This window comes from Ambystoma mexicanum, chromosome 7q (genome assembly GCF_040938575.1).
Source record: "Ambystoma mexicanum isolate Mex_15411 chromosome 7q, UKY_AmexF1_1, whole genome shotgun sequence".
Classification (NCBI taxonomy): domain Eukaryota; kingdom Metazoa; phylum Chordata; class Amphibia; order Caudata; family Ambystomatidae; genus Ambystoma; species Ambystoma mexicanum.
The window spans coordinates 656,238,321-656,263,464 of record NC_090941.1 but is presented as its reverse complement, the minus strand read 5'-3'; the positions used below and the strand labels follow the sequence as shown (position 1 = coordinate 656,263,464).

The window sequence follows — 25,144 nt, the reverse complement described above, 5'->3', positions numbered from 1 at the left end:
TCCTCTGTACAAATACCACAATTAAATGGGTTGAAATGTTCTGCGGGGAAAGTGCTGCAGTGGTTTGTGGGAGAGACAATGTTACAGTATTTGTATTTTCATTTGCACCTTGTTTGGCCCTACTCAGTCGCTGGAAACAAAGTTCAGAATGCATTCAATATTCAAGCAATATTCTGCACAGAGAGTGGGTGGCTTATGCCACTCCAAGTTGTCTCAATGTTATTTGTACAAATATGGCAGACTTTGGAACCCTTGTACAGAAACATTCAAACAACTACAACCATTCACACCCAAAGTGCCTGTGAATTGTCTAACCATAGAACAATCAGCACATGTTGATATTTGAATTTCTTCAAAGCATTTTAAGGTATTTGTAGTAACACAAATATGAGACCACTCGGATACAAAATAGAAGACAATTTATTCCAGAAATAAAATCAACAAAATATAAACTCATTGGAGTACATAGCATGGTACTGTTTACAAGAAAACAATCACTTCAATGTTCATGTTTCATCTACGTAGGCATTTATATGTACACTTGGTATGACTTATTTGTCCCTCACCATAATCCACCTTTCACAAAATAAAAGAACTGTACACTTAAAATATGTTACAGCCAATGGTGTCACAGTTGCTATGCGCAACGAGATTTAGCATAAGGCACATTCATATTTGTAGATACCACAAAATATTCACTTAAAAACATTTCTTTGTCCCTGGACCTCTCTGATAAACCTGCTGGTGCGTTTGCCCGGACTTGTCCAGGGCTGGCTTCCCGCCAGAGCTGGTGTGCGGTGTGTGATGCGTTACTCTTCGGATAGCCCACGTGCTGCCCTTGTCAGATTTTGAGGGGAGTTCAGCCCGTTGGTAGTCAATGTTACTTGCTTCCAAAATACTGTTCTAAATGCTGTTTTTGCGGTTTACAATGATCAATGTATTGAACGTCTGAAGCATGCACCTTGCGGTCAACTTTGTTCTTAATTAGAATTGCATTTTAACTGTTAAAATCACATTCAATTGTGCTAAATGCCTTTCTTCGGCATCTGCAGTAAACTGGCCGGTAACGCAATGAAGAAGGCCTACGTTTAACATGTGGGCATGAAAAGCGAACACTGAATTATTGTGTACTGAACACTGGTTTGCAGAATGCCAAGAGTAGGCTTGCCACCTTTTGTTCAGTGGACCCGTGGGATTATTTTGAGAAAACAAATGCTGAACACGAAAATAATGAATTTTATTTGTGCACAATTATATGCAGGAGGGAGACCCTTCACACCCCCCCAAACGCCCCTTATATTTTTTACTACCCTATAACCCCCCCAACATATAATTGCATGGAAATGTGCATTTCACAATTCGGTATTTCCGTGTTTGGCCTTTCCGCCAGCACAGTAATGGACGGATACCTTATTCAGGCTTCTGTGTTACTTTGCTGACAGGAGATTTTTCCATGTAATTTTTACTAATAAAATTACAATGAAAAAGCTCATTGAATTGTTTTTTATTATTTAGGGGGTCCCCCCAACCCTCTGCTTTCCATATGCTTTCACATCCCCTCCCAATCCCCCGACCCCTTTTAACCCCTTAAAATGTTTTTTTTCGTTGTCATTTTTTCCCCGGATAAATTCATGTTAAGCTATGCATACACAAAAAGCCAAAAGCCCACAAGAGGGCAGGTGTTTTCTCTTACCCATATACAGGTGTAATGAGACCTACACATGACAAAGGTCTGATACAGAAGGCAGGTCCCTCTTACCCAAACAGATCCCCAACATACAAAATGATTGGGTCAAACCCGCAAAGATGTCACCCCTAGCTGGAAGTATGACTCCAGTGGCCCCTAAAATCTGCATCCTACAAATATATTTGTATTTATTTATTGAAAATGCATTATATTTAATAAATTAGGAAGGTGTTTCGAATAGAAACACTGACATGAAACAGCAACCAGTCATCAGGGGAGTCCTGGATCAGTTGCTGTATAGAGGAGAGACAGGTAGTGAGGAGAGGGCGGCAGGGGAATGAGGGGATTACATGGAAGCAAACCGGGCACAGGACAAGACAAGACACAACCGAGTGAGGGGATTCGGTATTTACAGAGTGATATTTTTAGAGGGGTTATTTGTAGTTTAGTGAGGATGAGGAGTAATGTCAGAGTAAGAAGATGTGCATCTTCCAGGTTGAGGACGGGGAGCCCAGAATGAAAAGACTGGATGGTATGGAAGTTTTTATTTTGTGAAGGCAGGGAGTTCCGGTGCTGAGGTGCAAAGAGGACGAAGGAACGAAAGCGAGAAGCAGCACAGGGAGATCGGGGAATGGAGGGATGCTGTAGGGTAGGAGATTGGCAGACGTGAGACGTAGGGTAGTGGGAGATGATGCTGCTTGCTCAGAATGTGGGTGGCGCGTCCGGCACAGATTTGAAATGTACAGTAGGTGGTTGAAGAGGGACAGACTTTTTATGGAAACAAACCTGCCTTGAGAAGGTGCTTCCAAAAAAGAATCGGAATGTAGCCACCCGCGTTTCCAATGCTATTCCTCTACCGCATGCCAGATTTTAAAACTATTTAACAGGATACCTACAGACGTTTTCCACGGCTCTGATAGGATGACAAGTTCAAGACCTGGCACCATTTGTTTACCTTTGCGGATGCAGTCTCAAAAACTGCATAAGATTCCTTTAAGTGAGACCCCATTAATGGTTTAAATGGGAGTAACACAACTTCATGGGTTCTGATGGTTGCGCCTCGCTCTACCCACACTAGCGTTTTCTGCTACTCATCATGCAGCCTTATACAAGGGCTGGAAACAGAGTTTATTGGGTAAAATAATCAGCGTATTCTTCTGGTGAGTGATGGCCATACATTGTGTCCCTTTCGTGGTGTACCACTGTCCCCGGTGTCTCTGACCCATAACTACACTTTTCTTGTATTGAATCTTAACCTCCACCTCTATGAATATGGGCCTCATTACAAGTGTGGCAGACTGGAAATAAGGGTGCCGGTTGCAACATACTGGCACCTTTTCCTGTCATACTACAAGTCTGCTTGGAGGCGCTGTTGCGCCTGGCAGGTCTGACCTGCCGGGCACAACATACCCAGTAGGCAGACTTGTCACGGAAGCACCGGCACCTTTAGCAACAGTGCCAGTGCTTCTGTGTCCCCATTCAAATGGAGTCCTATGGGACTGCATGGGAATGGGGATTTACACTTTCCCCCGCATGATATCCAGGACCTCCGGGACTTGTAATGTCCACAACGAGATATCAGGTGGCGGAAACAGTGTTATTAGTAGGTGGCAACCTGCCCGTAGTACCAGCAGGCTGCCACCAAAATCGTAATGAGGCCCAATTGGGTTTATTTTAACCTGTCATTTTCTTTCCACTAATTCTGGGGTTTATAAGTTGCATTTATTAAATATTTTAATAAGCGTAAACATGGAACTGAAAGACAAAATGGCGCTCTACAAAGTTGGCAAAGAGGGCTGTGTATATAACATTGGCATTACATTTAAACATAATTGATACATACAGCATACAATTATTCAATCGACAAATACAGCATTTTGCAATCACAGCAGAATCTTTGCAAGGGTGAGATACAAATGCGCTTGCAGTCTTCAAATCAGAGGCAAGTTTACAGAAGGGTTTTGCCGCAAGAGAATGGGGAGCTGGTAACTGCAGCGAACAGCACCCCGTAAAAAAGACAATATGTCTCATTACAAGTTTGCTGGTCCATAAACAACGGTGCCAGTAAGCTTACCGGCACCATTGTTTCCAGACCGGCAATCTACGAGTCTGCCTACCGGAGCCGCTGTTCCGACAGGTCGGACCCTGACGAAAATAGTGGCCACGGTAAGCAGACCATCACGGAAGCACCAGCACCGTTACAATTTGCAGGCGCCTGACTTTCTGCACCGCCGGGGTTGTAATACCCCGGTGTTTCTTGCAAGTCCGGCGCCAGTAAATATTTACGGGTCCCGCGGCAACCCGCTGGTAATACCGGCACGCTTACGTCAAGACTCGTAATGAGCCCCAATGTGAGAATTGTGAGTCACCAGAATCTTCAACCTCTCACCACTGGTTATGGACAGTGGTCGAAGTGAGCAGGAGGGAGCTGTGCTCCTCTTTTTTTAATTAAGTTTTACTGTTCATAGGCTTTTATTTTAAAAAGAAACCATTCCAGAATGGTTTCGTTTTAAAATAAAAGTGTAGGAAGAAGTTGAAACTTGCACTTTCAGTGCAATACACTGAACGTTCCCTTAAACAGCAGGTGCATGTTTTTGGAGGTTTGTATTGTGTATGGGAGGGGGCGTGGTGATGGGGTTTGTGGGGAGTGGGTGCAGGCCTCCAGGGAACATAGTTCCACTACTTCTTTTTGTACACTTCGACCACTGGTTATGAATGCTGCTGCAAATCTTCTGCTAAAAGCCTGCATACTACTAATCTACTAATGCAGATGTTTGTATCACAGAACTTTCCACGTTGTAATTTGAATAAGAATACACGTCTATTTTAATAGGAATAAGAAAGGTGACTTTTTCAAGCTGACCGACGCAGGAGCTACGAAGGGGTGCGAGTCGTGTGTCAAAGCTTCAGCCAGTCCTGACATTTTAGCCACTAGACATTTGTTTGTTGGCACTACGGTTAAAATGAACTACAAGCAAGGGAATGCAAAAGTTATGTTGGCTGAACAGCCAGCTCTGTCTGAAGGTGTCCATCTTGAAATGGGGCAACTGGGCAATTATTCCCCTCACCTTTTTGCAAACAAAAACTCAAATAGCATTTTCTGGAGCAAATTACTATTTTGATAAAAAGGTGCAAGCCAATATTTCAGCAAAAGGCATGTATCTTTCTCCTGCCTTCTGCTTGTCAAGTCTGAGGACAATATGGAAGACAAAGTAAACATTGGAATTGAAAAGTTCCAATCTGGCCAAAAGGATTGGAGGGAGTGGCACCGGGCGACATTCAAAGAAATCACAAATGTCATCAGTCTGTCATAGAATACTTCTGATACCCCACAAGTAGAACTTATATTTCAAAAAAGAGTAATACATGGAAGCCTCTAACATCCTGGCTCCCATATTTTGAATTTTCTGTGTTTTCGTTTTAATCAAAATATATCCTAAAAGAACTGTTTCAGAGTCTGTTTGGAGAAACATCCCTGCACAATAAGATACCGTCCTATTTATTGCCAAGGCTTTAATTCCTGAAAATCACACATTTCTGTCCCGGGTGGGAAAAGTCAGGTGTATACTGGAAGATCGACTATCTGAGATTGCTTTTTGATTTTCTATAATGGGGAATGTAGGAAATAACTTGAACAGAGAACAATGAAGCCCATGGACAGCAAAGAGTGTTTGGGGTTGGGTTTTATAAAGATGCTTAAGAATGGTATATGGAGTGCCCATCTCTCTTTCAAATTACTTGAATTCGTTCCCTGCCCCCAGCATCTCCCCCCATTTCTTGTACTCCTTTGCACGCACCCCCTGGGCCCCTTTGTAAAACCAACCCCTGACACACTTTCTCCGGTCCTCTGTGTCAGACGTTAAGATTTCCATGTATTTCTCTGCACTTTGTAATGCTATTTTGAGTTGGTTGTGGAGGAATGCTTAGACTGTGGTGATGAGCATACCTCTATGTGGTGCCACAGAGATCATCACATATATATCGAGTTGACTAATTTATTTGAATGTTTAAAGGTTGATATTGCACGTTTTTTGTGTGTATACAACGAGAAAACCTTGGTTAAGGTGCAGTTATGTTGCGCAGATTTACTGCAACAAAAGCCTTGACATTCAGCAGATGTGGGAAGTCATGACCAGCTTAACCCAGCCTTCAGCCATGGCCAATGGCCACGTGTCCACTGTACATGTTCCCCCAATATGTTTCTTTTGGACCAATTAGTATATTTTAAAACACTACCGTGCCACTTGCCATGGCTTTTTGCCACAGTCTTTGGCTGTGTTCACTGTACATGTCCCCAATATGTTTCTTTTGGACCCACTATATATGTCTTTTGGGCTCACTAGCCAGGGCCTTTGGCCCTGGACAGTGACACTATATTTTAAATACTACCGGGCCACTTGCCATGGCCTTTGGACACGGCCAAAGTACTTGTTCCCCCAATATGCTTCTTTTGGACCCACTATATATGTTAAAACACTACTGGGCCCCTAGCCATAGCCAGTGGCCACCATTCTACATCTCGTTCGAGCCCACTAGCCAAGGCCTTCTGCCCTGGCCAGTGAGCATGGCCTTCGGCTGGTCCCAATGTATATTTTAAAACACTACCTTTCTTTCTTACTCAATAGCCATGGCTTCTGTCCGATGAGCATAAGCCCCGGCCTTCGACATGTTGCCCCAATAACTTTCTTCCGGTCCCACCAGCCACGGCTTTCTTCCATGGCCAGTGCCCACGGCCTTCAGCCATGGCCACTCTACATAATGCTCCAATAGGTTTTCTAAACGGGCCCACTAGCCATGGCCACACCACCAGGTTTCTTTTGGGCACACTAGCCAAGACCTTTGGCCATGGCCAGTGACAACGTCCTTCGGCCGTGTCCTCATTCCATATTGCATCATTAAAGTAACCCAGTAGCTATATCCTTCGGCCCCACCATTACTCCCCCCACCCCTGTAGCTGTAAAATTCATTTTTTTTGTATTAATCTAATTTTTTAACTCTTATTTTAAAAAACTTTTTTCTCATAGCTGCGGTTATATTTGCAATGTACTACAAATAACCTTGGTTATCCGTAAATGCTTGCAAATACAGGTGGTTATTTTCGTGTGACACACTTTCAGTCCCAATCTTGTTTTCTACTATACCCGCGGTTATTCCTAGTATAATTCCGGTCATGCAAAAACGTTCAAATTCTGAAGTTGGTCCAAAGCTCCCCTGCCCCCCACCCCCAACTCCCCAATTTCTCTTGGTGTACACTCCACGCCTACCCCCGATCTCTAGCCTGATGCCATTTCATCCTTTTTCCTCCACGAAATGGAATTTTTTTTCACTTTTCATTTTTTGGTTAACCTCGGTTATACCCATTTTCACCCGGGCTATCTCTTGCATCGAACAAAAAAGAAAATGGCATCTTTTTCATTTCTGAAAAGCCTCTCTGCTGCAAAGCACCATGGGAAATATATCTATAATTCTGAGGAAGGGGACACCCCCTTCTCCGTCAAATATTTTAACAACTACTGGACTGAATAACCCCAGACCGGTCCTGGAAATCGAGTCAACGCTTCATACCCAAGTTGTTTCATACGTCGCCCAATTCCGCCCAGTGGTTGTTGCTGTGCAGAACAGAAATGTTGACTTTTGCTTTATGGGGAAATTAATGGGAGTGGGCCGAAAACAGTGCTTTATTGCTTTCTTAATAACTTTTCCATTTTCTAATGAATCTTTCCCTACATTTCTTGTCGTGGGGGGGAGAGAGGGTGGGGGGAGGGACAGTACGGGGTAGTGACAACACTTTTGTGTACAAAATATCAGCCATATAAGTCATGCAAGTAAAATGGTATTAGCAATTCAGTTTTCAGGTTTCCTATGGAACATGATACAACTATATATACACATGTGCTAGCTGTACCCAGTATATGATACAAGGAACAAGCAATCAATCTCTCTCCCCTTCACCCCACCCCCATAGCCAATCAGATTCCAGGGGTAGCATATGCCACCCCAGGCCATTCTATGGACATGCCAATGGCTAGACACCAATGGTATTTGGACTCTGGATTCCCCCATTGCAAATGGAGGACGGTAACGATCCAGTGCAGAGAAAAATATCAGGACTGGTGCTCTCGCTGGACATGGGGCAGCTCTGTAAGAAGCGAAGGTGAAAAAAAGTCAGCATACAAATTCCCTATCTGTCCCCCAAAGCCCAACTAAACTGTGCTTCTTATCTTGTGAATGACAGTGCAGAAGTTCTGCAGGCTGACGCATCCCCGTTGACTGCGTGGGAAGTTCGGTCGCAGTGAGTGCAAGAGGCAGATAAGGGAAAGTGGGCCCGGCCTGCTCAGCTCACGAGGTCGGCGTCTTCTGGTTCCCCTTCGTTGACGAGCAGCACGTGACGACCCTCTTCTCCATAGCCAATGTACATGATGATGCTGCAAAAGAAGAGAGACACCGTTGTGTCAGCAAAACGAGTGACAACAATGCATATCTGCCACGCGGCATCCAGACATGAAGTGCGCGTTCTCCCAGTCCTGCCTATTCAGTCAACAACAGAATGCATGCTGGAACATATACTTCTGCCTTTACCAACTCAGTGCGCAGGGCAGCTTGTAAAGTAATGTTAAGCTAAAAAGTCCCGATTGACATGGTAAAGCTGACGTTTCTTCGAAATGTGCTTTCAACTCGCTCCTGAAATGTCCTGAGTTGGAGAATACTGAAATGTCTACCGTCAGGTAGCCGGAACCAGCCTACATTGTGCATTTGTGTTCGCTGAATGTGAAGGCCAAGAGTGATCTCCTCTCAGCCACTAGAATGCCGTGCGCGCCTGCCTGTTGTATTGACTGCATTCCAAACATTCAGAGTTCAGTAGCAGGCAGAAAAAAACAAAACGCGTGTGCCTGCATTTAGTAACCGGCAATGCAATCTCAAGGCAAGATTTCTTTCAACAAGAAGCTCTTGCCTTGGGAGATTGTTTTGCTACTGCTTCAACAGACACGCAAACTCTAATTTCACACACCGGAGCAAAAGCTAAAAAGTGGAGCAATGCCTTCACTTTTGTATGAAGAAACCGGCCAGTGTTACTTAACACGTCATGCACGCTCATGCGAAAACTGGTCAATGCCAACCAAGTTTGCAAGTGCTTACCTTATTAAGACAACCTTGTTATTTAAATATTATAAAATACAATTGCGTATTTACTTTGATCACTATTAATGTAACGTGCTTACGCCACCACCACTTCTCCAAAACCTACCTTGCTATTACCACTATGTGCGAAGAGCCTTATAGACCTAGAGGCATCATTATCACTTCGAATACTAACTAGTTCCCAACTGATGGCCTTGGCTGGAGGCTAATATACTGCAGTAATGACCCCTCCTTTGATCTGTAAATATATAGTGGCTCACAGCGCAGCATGGCTGACATAGGCCCCATGTTAAATGTGACATATCAGACAGTGAGCGAAGACTGATAAATTTATAAACTGAGTGTTTCTCTTGAACAAGTGCAAGACCGGAGAACGGAGAATGAAGACAAACAGCATTGGGGTAGTATGGGGTGGGGATCCCCCCTCAAGACATTTTTAAGTAAGGGGTTGAAATTATGCATTTTGTGCCACAAAAATCTGAATAATTGGATACAAATCTGTAAAGTTTTCAATTGGTTCTGGAGGGGAACAGAAAAAAACACTAAAAGATGTTGGGAAACCGACAGTACACATGAGCATTTTGCAACAGATTTTCATTCTGGCTGTTCCTAGAGCAAATCAAAAAAGCCGGACCCAACAAAATATATGCCAGCATTTACCCTCTTTCAAGGGTATGCCCAACGCAGATCACGAGGCCCTTGAAAACAATAAGCAGCGCTGTCCCACTTTAATGCTGCCAACCCTGTGCATAACAATCTATGCTAGCCCTATCCTATAAAACACATACTCATGCAGGCTGTGCCAAATATATGCCAGCGCTGCCACTGAACATGCATTTCATGCTGACCTTGCCTAAAGCAGATCCTGAAGTATGTTAACACAAAATGTTGTGGCAACTCTGCCCCATTTCCATGCTACCAGTTCAGGGCCGAAAAGTACATTCCGGCAGGGCCCTGTAAAACACATTTAAATCATGACTGGCTGCGATGTACTCAAGCAGGGCCAATGCAAACCACACTTTCATGATGTCTGTGCCCACAGCAGAAGTTACGGCTTGACAAAACAATATGTCAGTGCTTCCCCATTCTCATGCTGTCATCCAGGTACCTAACAATATATGTCACCTTTGCCTAAAAATATACAATTAGTATGTTTTCATGCTGCTAGTGCCCAAGATATGCACTATTGCCCGTTCCCTAATCAGATCATAAAACCTGTCAACACAATATGCTACTATACCAGAGCCCATGCCCAATATATGCCAATAATGCTATGCTGCATGTGCCCAACACAGATTTTGATTCCTGTCAACACAATATGCAAGGGCTGTTTCCCTTTCATGCTGGTCGTACCCATAGCAAGCCACAATGAAGCCTGTCTCAATCCCAGTGTTACCCTGTAAAAGAGTCTTTCACACTGAAAGTGCCCACCAGTGTGTCAGCATTGCTGTGTACCTGTAAAACACGTTTTCATGTTGAAAGTGCTCAACAACATGCCCGCATTTCCACTGTAAAATACGGTTTGATGCTTCTGGTGCCTCACAGCCATGTATTCCCCAATTGTGCTCTCCCTGACTCGGGCCTGTTACACATCACTCTCAGTTTTTAAGTTCTGCCCTATTGCTCTTGCTAGTCCAAGACCCACCTTCCAAACCCCCCGCCCGTCCTCCATACACGTACAATTTGTTTTACAAAATGTTGCATTCTGCAGACTGTCTTGGCCTGGCTTTGCCCCATGGCTCTCTGTGTCATCTCCTCTCCCTGACAGGTATCACTGCATGTAGAAGCAGTAAGAGAAGTAATTCATACTCTGCCCTTAATCCTGCCTCCATAAGAGAACATGAAAGAATCTACATTTATACATGCTAATAGACTTCTATGTTATCTGACATTTATATAGTGTCTAACTACCATTGTTGTGGCCTCAAACTGTTAGGGAATGTCTGAGAATGTGGTAGGATATAGTCTGGCCATTAAATGGTAAGACTATACATTACATTGCAGGAAAATAGACATTGTTTTGGCATCAAGAAAGAAGCTTACAATGTTAGGATAAATCAGGCAGGATCCTGCACCAAAGAACTATTCAATATACTTAAGGAATTAGAAAATCCTAACCCACCCGCAGACACCTGCACGAAAGACAAACCCTGGTGCACCAGTATCCAGAACGCCCTTGCCAATAAAATCACAGGGCTCCAAACCAAAATAGAGGTTAAACGACAACAACTCTCCAGCAGCAAGTCGACCAACCCAAGTTCACTACCCCCTACTAACACCAACTTAGGCTTCACATTCAAAAAGGTAACTACACCAGAAGTACAAAAAGCTATAGCCTCCCTAAAACCATCCAATTGCAAAGGGGACAGCTGCTCTGCCCAGATTATAAAAGATGCAGCCAGAGATCTATCCCCTTTCATCACTAAACTTATTAACCTGTCTTTCGCTACCATTTCAGTCCCCAGTAACCTGAAACAATCATGGGTTCTCCCACTCCTAAAAAACAATCATTAGACCCGGCCATACCCACTAATTACAGACCCATCACCACAGTCCCATTCCTGCTAAAAATCCTTGACTGAGTTGCCTACTTGCAAATTCAGGACTACCTGTAGATGAACCAATTGTTAGGAATACGCTAATCTGGCTTTAGACCTCAACACGGAACAGAAACTGCCCTTGTTGACCTCTAAAGTCAGATTGATGAAATCAAAGACAAAGGTAACACCGCCATCCTACTCCTTTTAGACCTTTCAGCGGCCTTTGACATGGTCGATCATAAAATCCTCTGTAACCACCTCTCAGCCGCTCACTTCTCCTCCCCTGCTGTCATGTGGATACAATCCTTCTTGGCTAACAGAACCATGAAGGTTTTCTCACCAGCAGCGGCGGCAGACCCTATCCCTTGCGGTGTCCCACAATGCTCTTGTGTTTCGCCCACTTTGTACAATATATTTACAAAGCCACTCTTTGACAAACTGGACCATCTGGGTGCCACCTACACCAATTATGCTGATGACACCCAGATACTCCTCACCCTCTCAGGGAACTACAAAGATGACGTCACCCGGATCAATGAAATCTTCTCCATCATTCAGGCATGGATGGCCACACATGGCCTCTGCCTGAATGATGAGAAAACTGAGCTTCTCCTTGTCGGTTCACCCAATAACCTGCTGAAATTTAGCCCTATTTACAACAGCATCATCATTGATGGTAACACTATTCCCATTGTTAAAAGTGTGAAAACCCTCGGCTTTTACCTTGATGCCAGCACCAGCCTCTCCAAACAAATGAACATGACTGCCTCAGCCACTGGCTACACGGGTAAACTGATCAGGGCGGGCTTGTAGACCTTTCTTGTCCTCTAATAGTTGCCTTACGCTGGCCAGGTCTCTTATACAGTCAAACTGGACTACTGTAACAGTCTTTACCTAGGCACAAACCAATCCATAAATATTAAACTACAGGTACTACAAAATAACGCGCTTCGTGCAGCATTAAATATCCCCAGGCGAGAGCATATCTCAACCATTAGAAAATCATGTAAATGGCTCTCTATCCATCAAAAAAACGAACAAAAAACTATCTATCTCACATACAAAGCCTTAAACCATATAGCTCCACCCTATCTCACTAACAAATTCACCTTGGAGCCTGATAGCAGAATGACTAGATCCTCTAATACCTTAGGTCTAACAGTGCCAAGATTCACTCTAAAAAGAGCTGGTGGATCCAGCTTTACAGTCCTTGCCTCTCAACGCTGGAACACCCTGCCATTAAACATCAAATCTATTGAGTGCTTTCAGTCCTTTAGGAAACAGGTCATTAGTTGGTTACTGAAAAAAAAACAAGCAATTACCATCTTCTCTCTTCTAGGCCTGCCGAAATTGCCTATACCCTATTGTGATTTTTACCAAGTAAATTGTATAATGTATAAACGTAAACTGTATATAATGTACTATGTAACCATATCCTGATGTGCCCTTTTACCTCTGGGTCTTGAGCGCTATATAAATAAATAAAACAAACAAACATACAAGCCATGACAGCTACTGTAATATTATCTTTTTGCAGTTATTATCTGTTGGGTGCAGTTTGACTATGGACCTCATTATGAGTGAGCTGGTGAGGAAATAAAGGTGCTGGTTACAAGTTACTTGCACCCTTTCTGGACCAGCTCATTTCGAGTCTGCCAGTAGAGGCACTGAACTACCTGCAGGCCTGACCTGCTAGGGTTCCATGTAATAATGTTGCTTTGAAAAAGTCGTAAGGTTCTGGTGACTTTTTCCTATCATTAATGCATTTTTTTTAAAAGTCACCAACCTGACGACTTTTTTCATGGCAAAATTGTTACCCGATACCTCTGCTAGGAGTTCAGGCCCCTACCGGCAGGGTTTTCACTGAAGCACTGACACCGTTACTGTGCTTCAGGGTTGCCACCCCATGGATCTCTATGTGATTGCATGGGGAAGAAGGGGAACTTACCGTCCGCCGCCTGTGATATCTCGGTAACACCGGGATATCAGGCGGCGGAAACGGTAATACGGGGTTGTCGGCAACCCGCCAGAAGCACCGGCGGGTTACCGGCAACCTCATAATGATGCCCATTATGTCACTGAATTAGCAATTGCTGGGATGAGAACCAGAGTTGGGATGAGGGACTCTGCCAGCCATTATAACAATGCTGTGCTAAACAGGTTTGGCGAGCAACGTGAGTTGCAACGTGTTTACCTAGAAGCAACTGATTACAGTTGTGGGTTCTGCAATCACATGATAAACTTTCACTGCAGGTAAAACACATGATAAAGTGGACGTTACGTTGCAGGAAAATAGCTAATGCTTTTGCAAAGATGACTTGACGTGTAACATTATGTTTGCAATGGGCTGTGCTTCCTTGCGCCAGATCTGTCCCTAGAGTAAATAGGCGGCACTGCCATGCAAAATGCTCACCATTGGGAGTGCTGAGACAACAGGGTCGACATGGGAGGGCTTCGCCCATTATGCACGAGCTACCACTGCAGACAGCCAATAGCACTGGCACGCAGAGACTTGTAGGCACATACTTATCATTGGAAATTAACTAATACATGTATCAGAATGGAAGAGGTTGTCAGCACAAATGCCACGCAAGACACGCATAGCATGGAGCCTCCTGCAAGGGACCACTTTTTTGTCAGTAAGAAGAACCTCTGCTCCCCGCTCCTGCAGCATGATTCCTGGAATTGCATCTTTCAATGCTACCTGTTCCAATCCTGCACAGTGCTAACTGCTTCTGATTGAGCATTAGAGGTGTCACGTGACCCAGAACACTGAAGTCCCCTACTGAACTTGCTTGCAGCGCTCTCTTTCCCGCTGGACTCCATCGCAACTTCATTAGGCACCACATTCCTTAAAGGGACTATGGACCTTATTACGTGGTGTCAACGTGCTGTTAATCCCTATTTTTGAATTCCATAGAACTCCGTGGAGATTTTGAGGGAAATTACCATGAGCGGTAATTCTGCCAATTTTGCTGGAGATAAATCCTCCACTTTAACGCCAAACTCGAGATTTGGCGGAGAGGTAAAAACAATTACCACCAAAAAAGTGACGGTATATGAATTATCACCACTTACCGCTCCACCAAACTCAGAATGAGGCACCATGTTTTTATACAGTAACTTTAATTTTGAATTGAATTCCCCCAGTGGTGCAGCGCCACTCCCAGACTCGATTCTTGGAATTTACAATTTTCCGACCTATCCAAACTCTGCACTGTGCTAGCCACATCAGCAAACTCTTTGGACCAGACTTAGACCACTCTTCAATCAGGTAAGGAATGACAACCTACTGTGATTTTGCTCTCTGGTGTTGCACAGTGATTATTGCCTGACTGCGACTTTGCTCTTTGGTGTCCCTCAATATTTATTGCACCACGGTCATATTGCTCCCAGAAGTCCTACTGTGCTTTTTCTCCTTGGTGTCCCACAGTAATTACTGTCCCATTGTGATTTTGCTCCTTGGTGCTATATAGCATTTTGCCCCCTTGTACCCAAGTAATGATTGCCCTATAGTGATTCTGCTCTCTGGTGTCCCAAAATAATTGCTGCCCCACTGTGATTTTGTTCTCGATGTCCCACAGTAATACAGAATCCTGGTACCCCACAGCGTTTCTGCTATAATGTGATTTTGCTCTCTGGTATCCCATAGTGATACAGCAACCCGGTACCCCACAGTGTTTCTGCTATAATGAGATTTTGCTCTGAATGTCCCACAGTAATACAGCATCCTGGTACCCCACAGTGTTTCTGCTATAATGAGGTGTTGCTCTCGATGTCTCACAGTAATACAGTATCCTATGTACCCCACAGCGTTCCTGCTATAACGTGATTTTGCTCTCTGGTGTGCCACAGTGATACAGCATCCTGGTACCCCCACAGTGTTTCTGCTATAATGTGATTTTGCTCTATGGTGTCACACAGTGATACAGCATCCTGGTGCCCTACAGTGTTTCTGCTATAATGTGAGTTTCCTCTCTGGTGTCCCACAGTAATACAGCATCCTGGTGCCCCACAGTGTTTCTGCTATAATGGGATTTTGCTCTCTGGTGTCACACAGTGATACAGCATGCTGGTACCCCCACAGTGTTTCTGCTATAATGTGAGTTTGCTCTCTGGTATCCCATAGTGATACAGCAACCCGGTACCCCACAGTGTTTCTGCTATAATGAGATTTTGCTCTGAATGTCCCACAGTAATACAGCATCCTGGTACCCCACAGTGTTTCCGCTATAATGTGATTTTTGCTCTCTGGTGTTGTACTAGCGATATTTTGTTGCTTGGTGTCCCACAGTCATTTCTGCTATAATGTGATTTTAATCCTGATGTCTAACTGTTAAGTTTGCTATCAAATCCATCAAACATCAGAACACAATAAAAAACATACAATCATGCACTAACACATCCAGTTAAAGCACAAAGCCGTATTCGCCCATACATTGACAGATGACATACTACAATTATCTTCAAAGAATATCCCCTCTATTCGAGAAGTGTGCATCTAATTGAGCCTGATACAGGCCCCAGATATAATGAACAGGTAAGCACCCCAGAAGCCAATTCACACTTAGGGCGCTTCTTCTAAGTTACCTATATACTTATATAGCTACCAGTAATGATCTAGCAGACCTTTGAAAATAATGGAAAAGTTGAAAATAAGACAGGAGCAGTCACGCTAACGGAGCAGTGCCATTCAATCTTGCATGCTCTGAATTAGGGGCAAGGTGACGCCCCGTTCAGATGGTAACAACCAATAAGAGATGTGATCACTTTAAAAATGTAAAAGGCATGAATACCAATGAATACAAAAGTAAAAACAATAATAAAAATGTCTATACGTGTGCTTCAAGGTGATAAACTTCAAATCACAGGTTATGCAGCGATCACATTCAAATCCAAGATATAGGCCTGTATTCCGTGTTTGCCAGTATCCTGATGGTAATTCCGGAGGGATACCGGCAAGCTGACCTACAGTTTCCACTGCCTGATATCCCAGTATTTCCGGGATATTACAGGTTGTGGAAAGATCAGTCTTTCCCAATTGCATGGAGTCCGATAGGGCTCCATGGTGGGGAATGGGGGTATTACTGGTGCTGTTAATAGCAGTAGTTTTGCCGGAGGAGGCCAGATGTACCCCTAACTCTTAGCTGGCGGTAAATCACAGAACCCCCCACTCCCCCTGGCAAACCTGTAGTTTTTGGCAGTGCTGTAGAAGTGCCGGTAACGGGTTTACCAGCACTTTTACTGAACCACAAAACTTGTAATTACCCCACAGACTAAACAGTAATGCCCCTATTTTGTCAAACACATGCATACATACATAAAATACATGAGTATTACAAGTCATGACACAGAAGCTTAATTTTCCTTAAGTCTGATTTGACGACAATGCTTAGGAACCCCTGGTAAGCTCACACTCCCTTAAATTCGGGATAATTGTATAAATGCAGGCCGGTATTGACTGAAGGCAGGTGAATGTAGTGATGGAAGTACATTCAAAGCAGGAATGTCCTTGTAATTAACACAGAAAAGAACAAAATGCATTGCTGGTTCTTCAACCCTGTCACATATGGGGCAAATACGTATCCGACTATCAGATCTTTGCTGTAAAGCTAAATTAAATCCTACAGGTAAAACATCGACATGTAATCTAGGAAGCCATTCCTGACCTCTAGAATCTGGGACCCGTTTGAGATATACTGCATTTCTATTGGGAGAGCAGAGGATGTTTTCATCACAATTCTTTTTCTTTTTCAACTTTGCAGCTTCCCCAAGATTCTTCGCTCTATCTATACTTTTTTTTAATCAATCCCAGCCCTATCGCTTTTGTAATTAGTGACAGAGCAGGGCTGGACTGGGAACTAAAAGTGGCCCTGGAATTAATTATTGGGGACCAAAAGAGGCCCTGGAAATAAAGTTCAAAGTGGCCCCAAATGACACATTTTCAGCAAGCCCAATGCTTTTCCTATGAGAAAATTTGGAAATACCACAGAAAAGAGGCCCAGGGTGCAGAGGCCCACCGGGAAATCTCCAGAGTTCCGTATACGCCAGTCCACCCCTGCGACAGAGTATTAAAAAGAGGAGAGCATCCACCCTCATCTGGACAAAGGCAAGTCTACAGATATCGATAGAATAGATACATGACAAGAGATGACTAAGAATGATTTTAGACAACACAGCAAGAGTACTGGACAACAGAAAGAGCAACAGTGCATAAATGGTTTAATCGTACTCATATCCGCGAGATAGTCCACATTGAGTTCATCGTGGACCGCAAAGGTTGTGATGGATTTTTGGACACCAAGAACTCGTGTGCAGATGTTTTCTGTTACCTGTACTTCGACATAGATCTCATAACCCCAGATGTCAGAGCAAATGAGCCAATTGCCTTAGACAAAAGATCTGTAACGTTTGGCCTGCCAGTGCCAGGGCGTTAGAGACTTTCCGTACCAGAGCTTCCCTGCTAATGAAAAAAGGGATACAGAGGCTCGAATGAAAAGGCAGGTTGGAGGAGTGCCAACAGGCTCTCTCCCAGCGCTAACAGAAGAGGAACAATGTTAGTTCTGCAAGGTACACCAACGAGCACAAAAAAAGGAAAGAAGAAACCAAAGGAAGCCTACACCCACCGCAAAGAGATCCCTGAATGCCAGCCACTGACATGTATTTTTGCCCAGACTACCTACCCCACCTGGGGCAAACTATGAAGTAGCAGGTGTAGAAAAGCTGCACATCTGGGTCTTATTGAAGCTCATAGACATCATAAGTGACGAATTTGACTACTTGCGGCTGAGGCCTAGTAAAATTCAGTTAGTTGATGTCATATTCAGCTTAACAGTGGTTAGCTGTTAGAAGCCATTTAATGTGTCTTCGAGCAAGGCACTAGATGTGTAGAAACAAACAGCATCTCATCTAGAGTGAGACTGCTTTTAGAGAGATGTATTTTCTGAACTAGCTTATATATTCATGTATATAGCTCATAGAAGTGGAGTAAGGTGCTATATAACCTGAAAAATATATAAATGCTTCTTCTTTGCATACATGCGTAAGAGTAGTGTTATGTTATTGGGCATTTGTACAGAGCCTTTTACCATTGGTATGATGCTAAAGTGCTGTGGGTTGAACACCCTCTGGGATCGCAGTCCATGTCAGTGGAGAGAGTAATGTAGTAAAACGTGCTTGGGTGCACAAAATATGTGTGCAGCCAGTGTGCAATAAGTGGTGTCTAGCTGCATACTAGTGCTAAGTGTGATGCGGTGTTTGTATGAGATCAGTAGAATGTGTGCAGCAAGAGCAATGGACTTTGGTTTCTGCATTCTGGCGGTGATGGTGTTTGAGAATGAGACTATGGGCCTCATTACGAACCAGGCCGTAGGGGGTTAACGGTGCTGGTAGAGCTGCCGGCTCCGTTAACCCCCTACTGCCTCATTACGAGGTCTGCTCGCGGGGTCCCGCTAAGGACGCCTGGTACAACCAGGCATCCTTAGCGGGTCCCGCGAGCAGACCAGGATGCTAACAACGGGCCCATCATTAACGGGCCCGTTGTTAGCATCCTCCCCATTCCCATTGAGCCCTATGGAGGCTCAAATGGGAATGGGGATGTACTGGGTCCGGGTTCCTTGAATGGGGAAATACCGGGCCCTCCAAGGTCGGAATGGCCCGGTGTTTCCTCATTCAGGGAACCCAGACCCGGTACCAGGTGAGGCCCTATGTGTCTCGAGGAGAACCGTCTCCGGTTCCGGAAGCACTGCAAAACCTTTCTCTTTGCTTCCGCTTTCTCTCCTCCTCTCCTACCCCGGCTGATTTCCTGGCTGAAACTGACACTGCACTGGCTACCTGGCCACCATCTGATCTCAGGCCCAGGTCCTCTCCCTCGCCAGTTGCACACCTGCACTGCCTTCCTTGCAACCCCACATTTGGGGACTGTTTTTCTGTATCCCTACAGTCCCTTTACCAGCACTTGACACTTGATGCCTGCACTTACCCTTTACTCTTGCACTTGCCAGCTGCTGGCCATACTTTACTTATTGTTATTTATTCTATTATCCCTTGTACTGCACTTTCCCCTCACACTTTCCCCTTCCTATGCACTTGCGCGATCTGAACATCACCTGGCCTAGTAGGATCGTGGTCTGTCTTCCCTCTGTTCCCCCTCCCTTGTCGCGCCTTGAAACACTTGTGTATATGCGCGTTATAAATGCCATATCATATCATATAATATCATGTGTACCGTTAGGCCCATCACACAACACATGAGGTCTCACCACAATCTTATTTCAGGTCAGAACTCAGTGGGAATCAAAAGTAACACAAAACAAATAGAGTCATAGGCACAAAGTTTCATTTATTTCAAAAGCATTGGTTAATGATCATTTCAAATTCGAACATCGGCTTTAGTCAACAGACCACCAACAGTTAATCTAAATATCTGTTTATTTGTTAAGACATGTTAATAATAATATAAACGAAATATATACCAACGAGATAAATACCTCTGTAAATAAACCCTCTCTAACCCAACACACAACTGAATTACCAAAGCATACATTCACAATCTCACACATATTTCACATATCCAACACTCTCTCCTCATACGCATCAAAACATATGAATCAAACCATCAACCAATAAGATAATGAAACCAAGAGTGATACTGTAAGTTATCACCCAGCACCGATAGAACTAAACTTGAGCGCCACTTCTCTCTCTAACATGCAGACAATAACATTTGTAACATCTACGTAATCTTCATTATATTACAAAGCATTTGCATTAGTTTCCACAAATCATCATCTTCAAAAAAATATGTAGTCCGTTCAACAATTGCCAACTATAGTTTCGGCCATGTGGGTCTACAGTGATTTTCACTGCCTTCCCCTGGTCACGTCACCTTCCAGGGTCAGGGGTAACAAGTTCATATAACCCACGGTACTCTGTCCCCAACTGGTCAAGGCTCATTTACTGGGCTGAAATGTAAATAGATGCAATGAGCCCCTCTGGGACTACCGGTATTCATAATCTGTAATTTTCCATTTTTCTACATCTTCCTGCTCGGACACAGTCAGTGAGAGATACGATCGCACATGCTCCCACCACCGAATGTGTGCCCACTTGTGAAATATCCCGGCTCTCTATGAACTTGTATCACAATGTGATCAGTGCTCCTGTCAATGTCCATGCGGTACATGCATCCCACCACCTCAACTGGCCATAACTCGTGCTAGAATTCCCCAGTGTGGACACAACACACCTTGTCACCCACACCATACTGTTCCCCTCCCAGTGTTGGACTATCCTTACCTGTCAGTCTAAACAGGGCCACACAGTCACTTAGTCGTGTAAGCGATATTCAATCAACACTACAGCTAAATCAATGCCTAGTCTGGGATGCTGAGGAAAACCCTTATTGATGTATTTTTATATCCAGTTCAGTACTCTGGATGACAACCCTTGTATAACACCCCCCTCTTAGAATCCCCCCGACCCCACTGAGCCAAGAAGTAGGTTTGTTTTGCAAATTAAAAGGTTTATTTGAAAATGTAAACAATATATATATATATCACTTCTATAAATAATTTGATAATGGATATTACACTTGTGAATATGAGCAGTAATCAGCAAGAGGTAACTTATGAATAGGAACAGAAGAATAAGGTGGGAAAGAATGCTTGATATGGTTCAAGGAAACGCAAGGTGGAATAAAATGCAGTACAGAAATAACTTGTTATGATTTTAGCAAAAGGTCATATGATCACTTTTTCTTTTGACAATTCACCCCCCCCCCTATGCAATACAAGAAATGGAAGGAGAGCACACAGTCTTCAAGAATCCCAACAAATCACACTTTATAATGCAATACACAGTTCCAGTTCCCCCAGCAAGCTTAGGGAAAACAGGGATGAGTTTTAAACACAGGCGAATTACTTTAATGTGGTTTGCAAGGAAGTGAAAAGGTGCTAAAATTGCTTTTAATTCCCTCTAGAGGTTCAGGGTAGGTAATGGCTACTTTATATTAGTTCAGGCTCACTTTAACAATACTCTATGAATGATTAGCAGATTGCAAACGAATTTTAGCAAAGAGAAGCAAAAAGCTGCTGATTTTGCAGTAAATTTCGCGAGTGCGTGTTTCGCGATTACGAAAAAGCCTAGATTCTAAGCTTTCAGATGAAAGTTAAATCTCGTTCCTAGCACAAACGGTTCTGGAGATACGGATGATTTAATAAAGGTAGATTTTCGGATTTAAAGTAAAACTCAAAATGACAGGTGACAGCTTGCAGCTGCAGAATTGACAGGTGACAGATGTGCAGCTTTAAAAATGACAGATGACACAATTTCTAGGAGGCTGTTCTAATTAGGTTAAAATAACTTGAATTACATTATTTTAACTAAGAGATTGGGTTCTGCACAGTTCTGGCGGATACTCACTCCTAATTTTGAAATGAATGGGCCTCGTCACGGATCTGGTCAACTGGACTTCGGTTCTTTCTGCTCGGCGGGTCAATCAGGCACCGGTTCTGCTCAAATCGGTCTGGATCTCTGGTTCTGCTCACAGCGGTCGGGTCTGGTCTGGATACAGCGGCCTGTGGTTCTCTGGATCTCTGGTCTGGTCTCTGGCAATTGTTCTTGGCAAAGAATTCAAACAGCTTGCCCGGCTGTGGAATAGTTTGCAGATGATTTTAAGGATGCTGAGGCCTGCTGAAAAGAGTTCTCAGTTTGTGGGTTTAGGCCCTTGCTTTAAGTTCTGAAGTAAAGTTCTGGTCTTTGGAGATTGATGGATGTGAAGTCTGGAGTCTCCCGGCAGAGCGTCCCGCAGAAAATGGAATTGAATTTCTCTACCTGTCCCAGCAGTCTATTTTTATGTGTTTTAAAAAGTGGGTGGAGAGGCTAGCATCCCTAAGCCTGCCCCTCTCTTGATTTGATAGGTCAATAGATTCTTTGGTCCCTGATTTGGGAAGGGATAGTGTGTCAGAGTGATGTCATTTTCATGACCTGCAGAAATGACACTCCCCTGGTCAATGTGCACACAAATCTATTCCTGATCCAAATATATATTTCCCAGGTACACAGTTGTTTGACATCACATACACACATCATATATTACTAAAGATAGTCCCTGTCCCGACTCTGGTGTTTCTAGGAGCTTGCATTCAAAAATGGCAACTTATTTTCGATTTTAGTGGGTTTTGCAACATTGGTTTTTCATCAAAAATTATACAAAGGTACATTTCCCTTCCACATATATCCCAGTAACTTTCCATGTCTCTAGCTTAAACACATTGTCTACAATAATCATAATTAGCGGGGTTTGGCCCCAGAACATGGTACAAATTGGAGTTTGGACTCAAATCGTGAGGGCATTTTTCAAACTAAGACTCTCAAAGTTGTACATTCCTGTCATTTGGTTACAATAAATTATCACTGTTTCTATAAAATATATATTTGTTGAAATTCAACTCCCCAAAGTGTTTGGGTCCGCCTTCAGGAGTCTGGGTGGGTCAGTGATCACATGTCTCTCCTTGCTGGCAGAGGGCTGTTGACAGGAAACACTCAAAATTAACATACCCCATTCAACAGAAAGAGCCTTTTGTGTGGGCTCCAGCAAGCTGCCTGGAAGTCTCTCCTCAATCAATCAACAGGGTCATGTGATATCCTGCCTCCTGTGGTGAGTCTATGGGGTGTTAAGAGTTCTCAAACTCTTGACCTCTGGGAACAGCAGGTGGCTAGATTTTCAATTAACCAACAAGCTTTAAAGTCCCTGCCCCTCTACTCTTAAATACAGTTTCCCTGTCACAGTTTAGACCGCTAGCACCACCTTGGGGAATTTGTCGGTACTGCATCCATTTTTGAGTTGTCTTGAATTACTGCATTTCAATAGAGTGGTCTTTTGCTCGATAGTATAGGACCCTTGCTTAACATTGTTTTGATGGCATCCTTACAGTAGAGTGGTGATGTGGAACCTCCCACAAGAAGGTTGTATCTTTGGAGTGGTCTCGTGCCAACTGCGCAGTTCTCCTATTCTGGCGTGAATGTGGGCGGCGATAGCTCATCCCCACATCCACCCAGTCTATTGATTTAGTTTGTTCTGGGATAGAATAATGGGCGGCGACAGCTCATCCCCACATCTACCCAGTCTATTGATTCAACATGGGTCAAAACCCTTGAAAGTCGGCTAGGCAACTCCTTAGTCGCATTGCTTTAATTCAGGTATAATTCTGTACAAAACAGGCAACGCACAATTTTTACTACCACTCATATATTTTCTGCAACCCACTAATCCCGGTCATATAATTTCCAAGCCAGCCCCAATAAACATGGGGCCTCAATAGGCTCACTCTCTCTCCGAGAACCTGTAGTCACCGCCAGGAGGCGTAGTCAATTATTTCCCTTTTTCCTGTGTTCGTATTAACAGCCTAGCACCCACCGCTATCGTTGTTCGGTCAGAATTGTCATTCTGTTTTTTCTGCGGTAACCTGTGCTTGACATGTAGACTCTCATTAGTCACAATCCTATTAGTCCCATCACTCATGTCCATGGCATCTACCTTTGTATACTGACTTACTGACCCCCAATAGAAGCTTACCATTTTGGCACAACACTCCGCCTTCCCAGTGCTCAATGTCACAGGTACTGGATACTGTATCCTGCTGACAGACGCTGCAAGAGTGTCCTGCATATCAATGATCACAACGGCCCAGTCTTGAACATCGAGAAGGGATGTGTGGCCCCCGGGCGGCCACCTTGACCTGATGTTTTACAACTAGCCTCTATGTGGTCACAGTATGTAATAGAACATTTTCCTATTCCTGTCCTCTCTGACAAACTCTGCATTCCTGACTCTTAGTTCAACACTGGCTGTTGTACCGCCATAGTTTCCACCAACTCGCCCACAACTAAAAATAGTTTGTCATACATACCTGTCTATTGGACACAGCAACTGCAAGTATCTGTCATGAGCAGCTGTTCGAGGCTGTCCAACAATCAGAAAGTTGCCATCGGTTGCCGCACCCATGTCTACAATGCCCATCACAATGTTGGTGCTGCTGTACTCCCATGCCAGTCCGGTTTCCCCATCTCGTGTGTAGATATACAAGGCATCCTAGCGGCAGGTAAAGCCATTCTGCATGGTCAAATCTCGTTACGTTTAGCTCGACCAACCGTGGAAACATGTTCTAATCTATCAGAGTTGCCCAATTCAATTCCTCATTGAGTCCCACATGGTGGGTACCCGATCTTTGGATCCGACTTGTTCCAGATGGCATAGCCTACTGGCTGTAGGCATGCCAAATTGATCATTGTTTACCATATCAACCCCTATATAGCTGATGTCATCCGGTCCATTGCTACATTCTGCAAAATGTTGCGCCATCGGTGCTGAGAGCATATTATTATGGATCCAACTCTGAGGCTCTCTGATCCGTGTTGAGATCTTACAGGTTGTCATCCCCACATACATCAAATCACATGGACACAATATAATGTATATTACATTTTTTGAATTGCACGTAGTGAAATGTCCATGTATAAAAGTCAATGTTTTTGTTGTAAATGTACAAACTTCACAGTTACCACATGGGTGGTGTCCATTTATAGGGACCATTATTGTCTGAACTGTCGCATTGATGGTAGATTGGCCACTGGTAGTTCTGGGTCTGACAATCTATCGGGAATGCACTAGTTTGTCCCGAATGTTCTAGCCTCTTTTCAAGGCAAACAGAGGCATGAGTGTGGTGCACCCGATCTCCATGATGATCTGCCAATGTTTATTTATTTATTTATTTAT

General features: G+C 43.9%; 1 protein-coding gene across 2 annotated transcripts in view; it reads right to left on the bottom strand.

Moving 5' to 3' along the window:
- Positions 1-402: 402 nt before the first annotated feature.
- SLC46A3 (solute carrier family 46 member 3) overlaps positions 403-25,144 on the bottom strand; it is a 307,576-nt gene continuing 282,834 nt past the window's right edge. For both annotated transcript variants that reach the window (XM_069640757.1, XM_069640758.1), the window contains one exon: positions 403-8,112. In XM_069640757.1, coding sequence (XP_069496858.1) covers positions 8,022-8,112 — 91 coding nt within the window. In that variant the 3' untranslated portion in view covers positions 403-8,021. The remainder of the gene's footprint in view (positions 8,113-25,144) is intronic.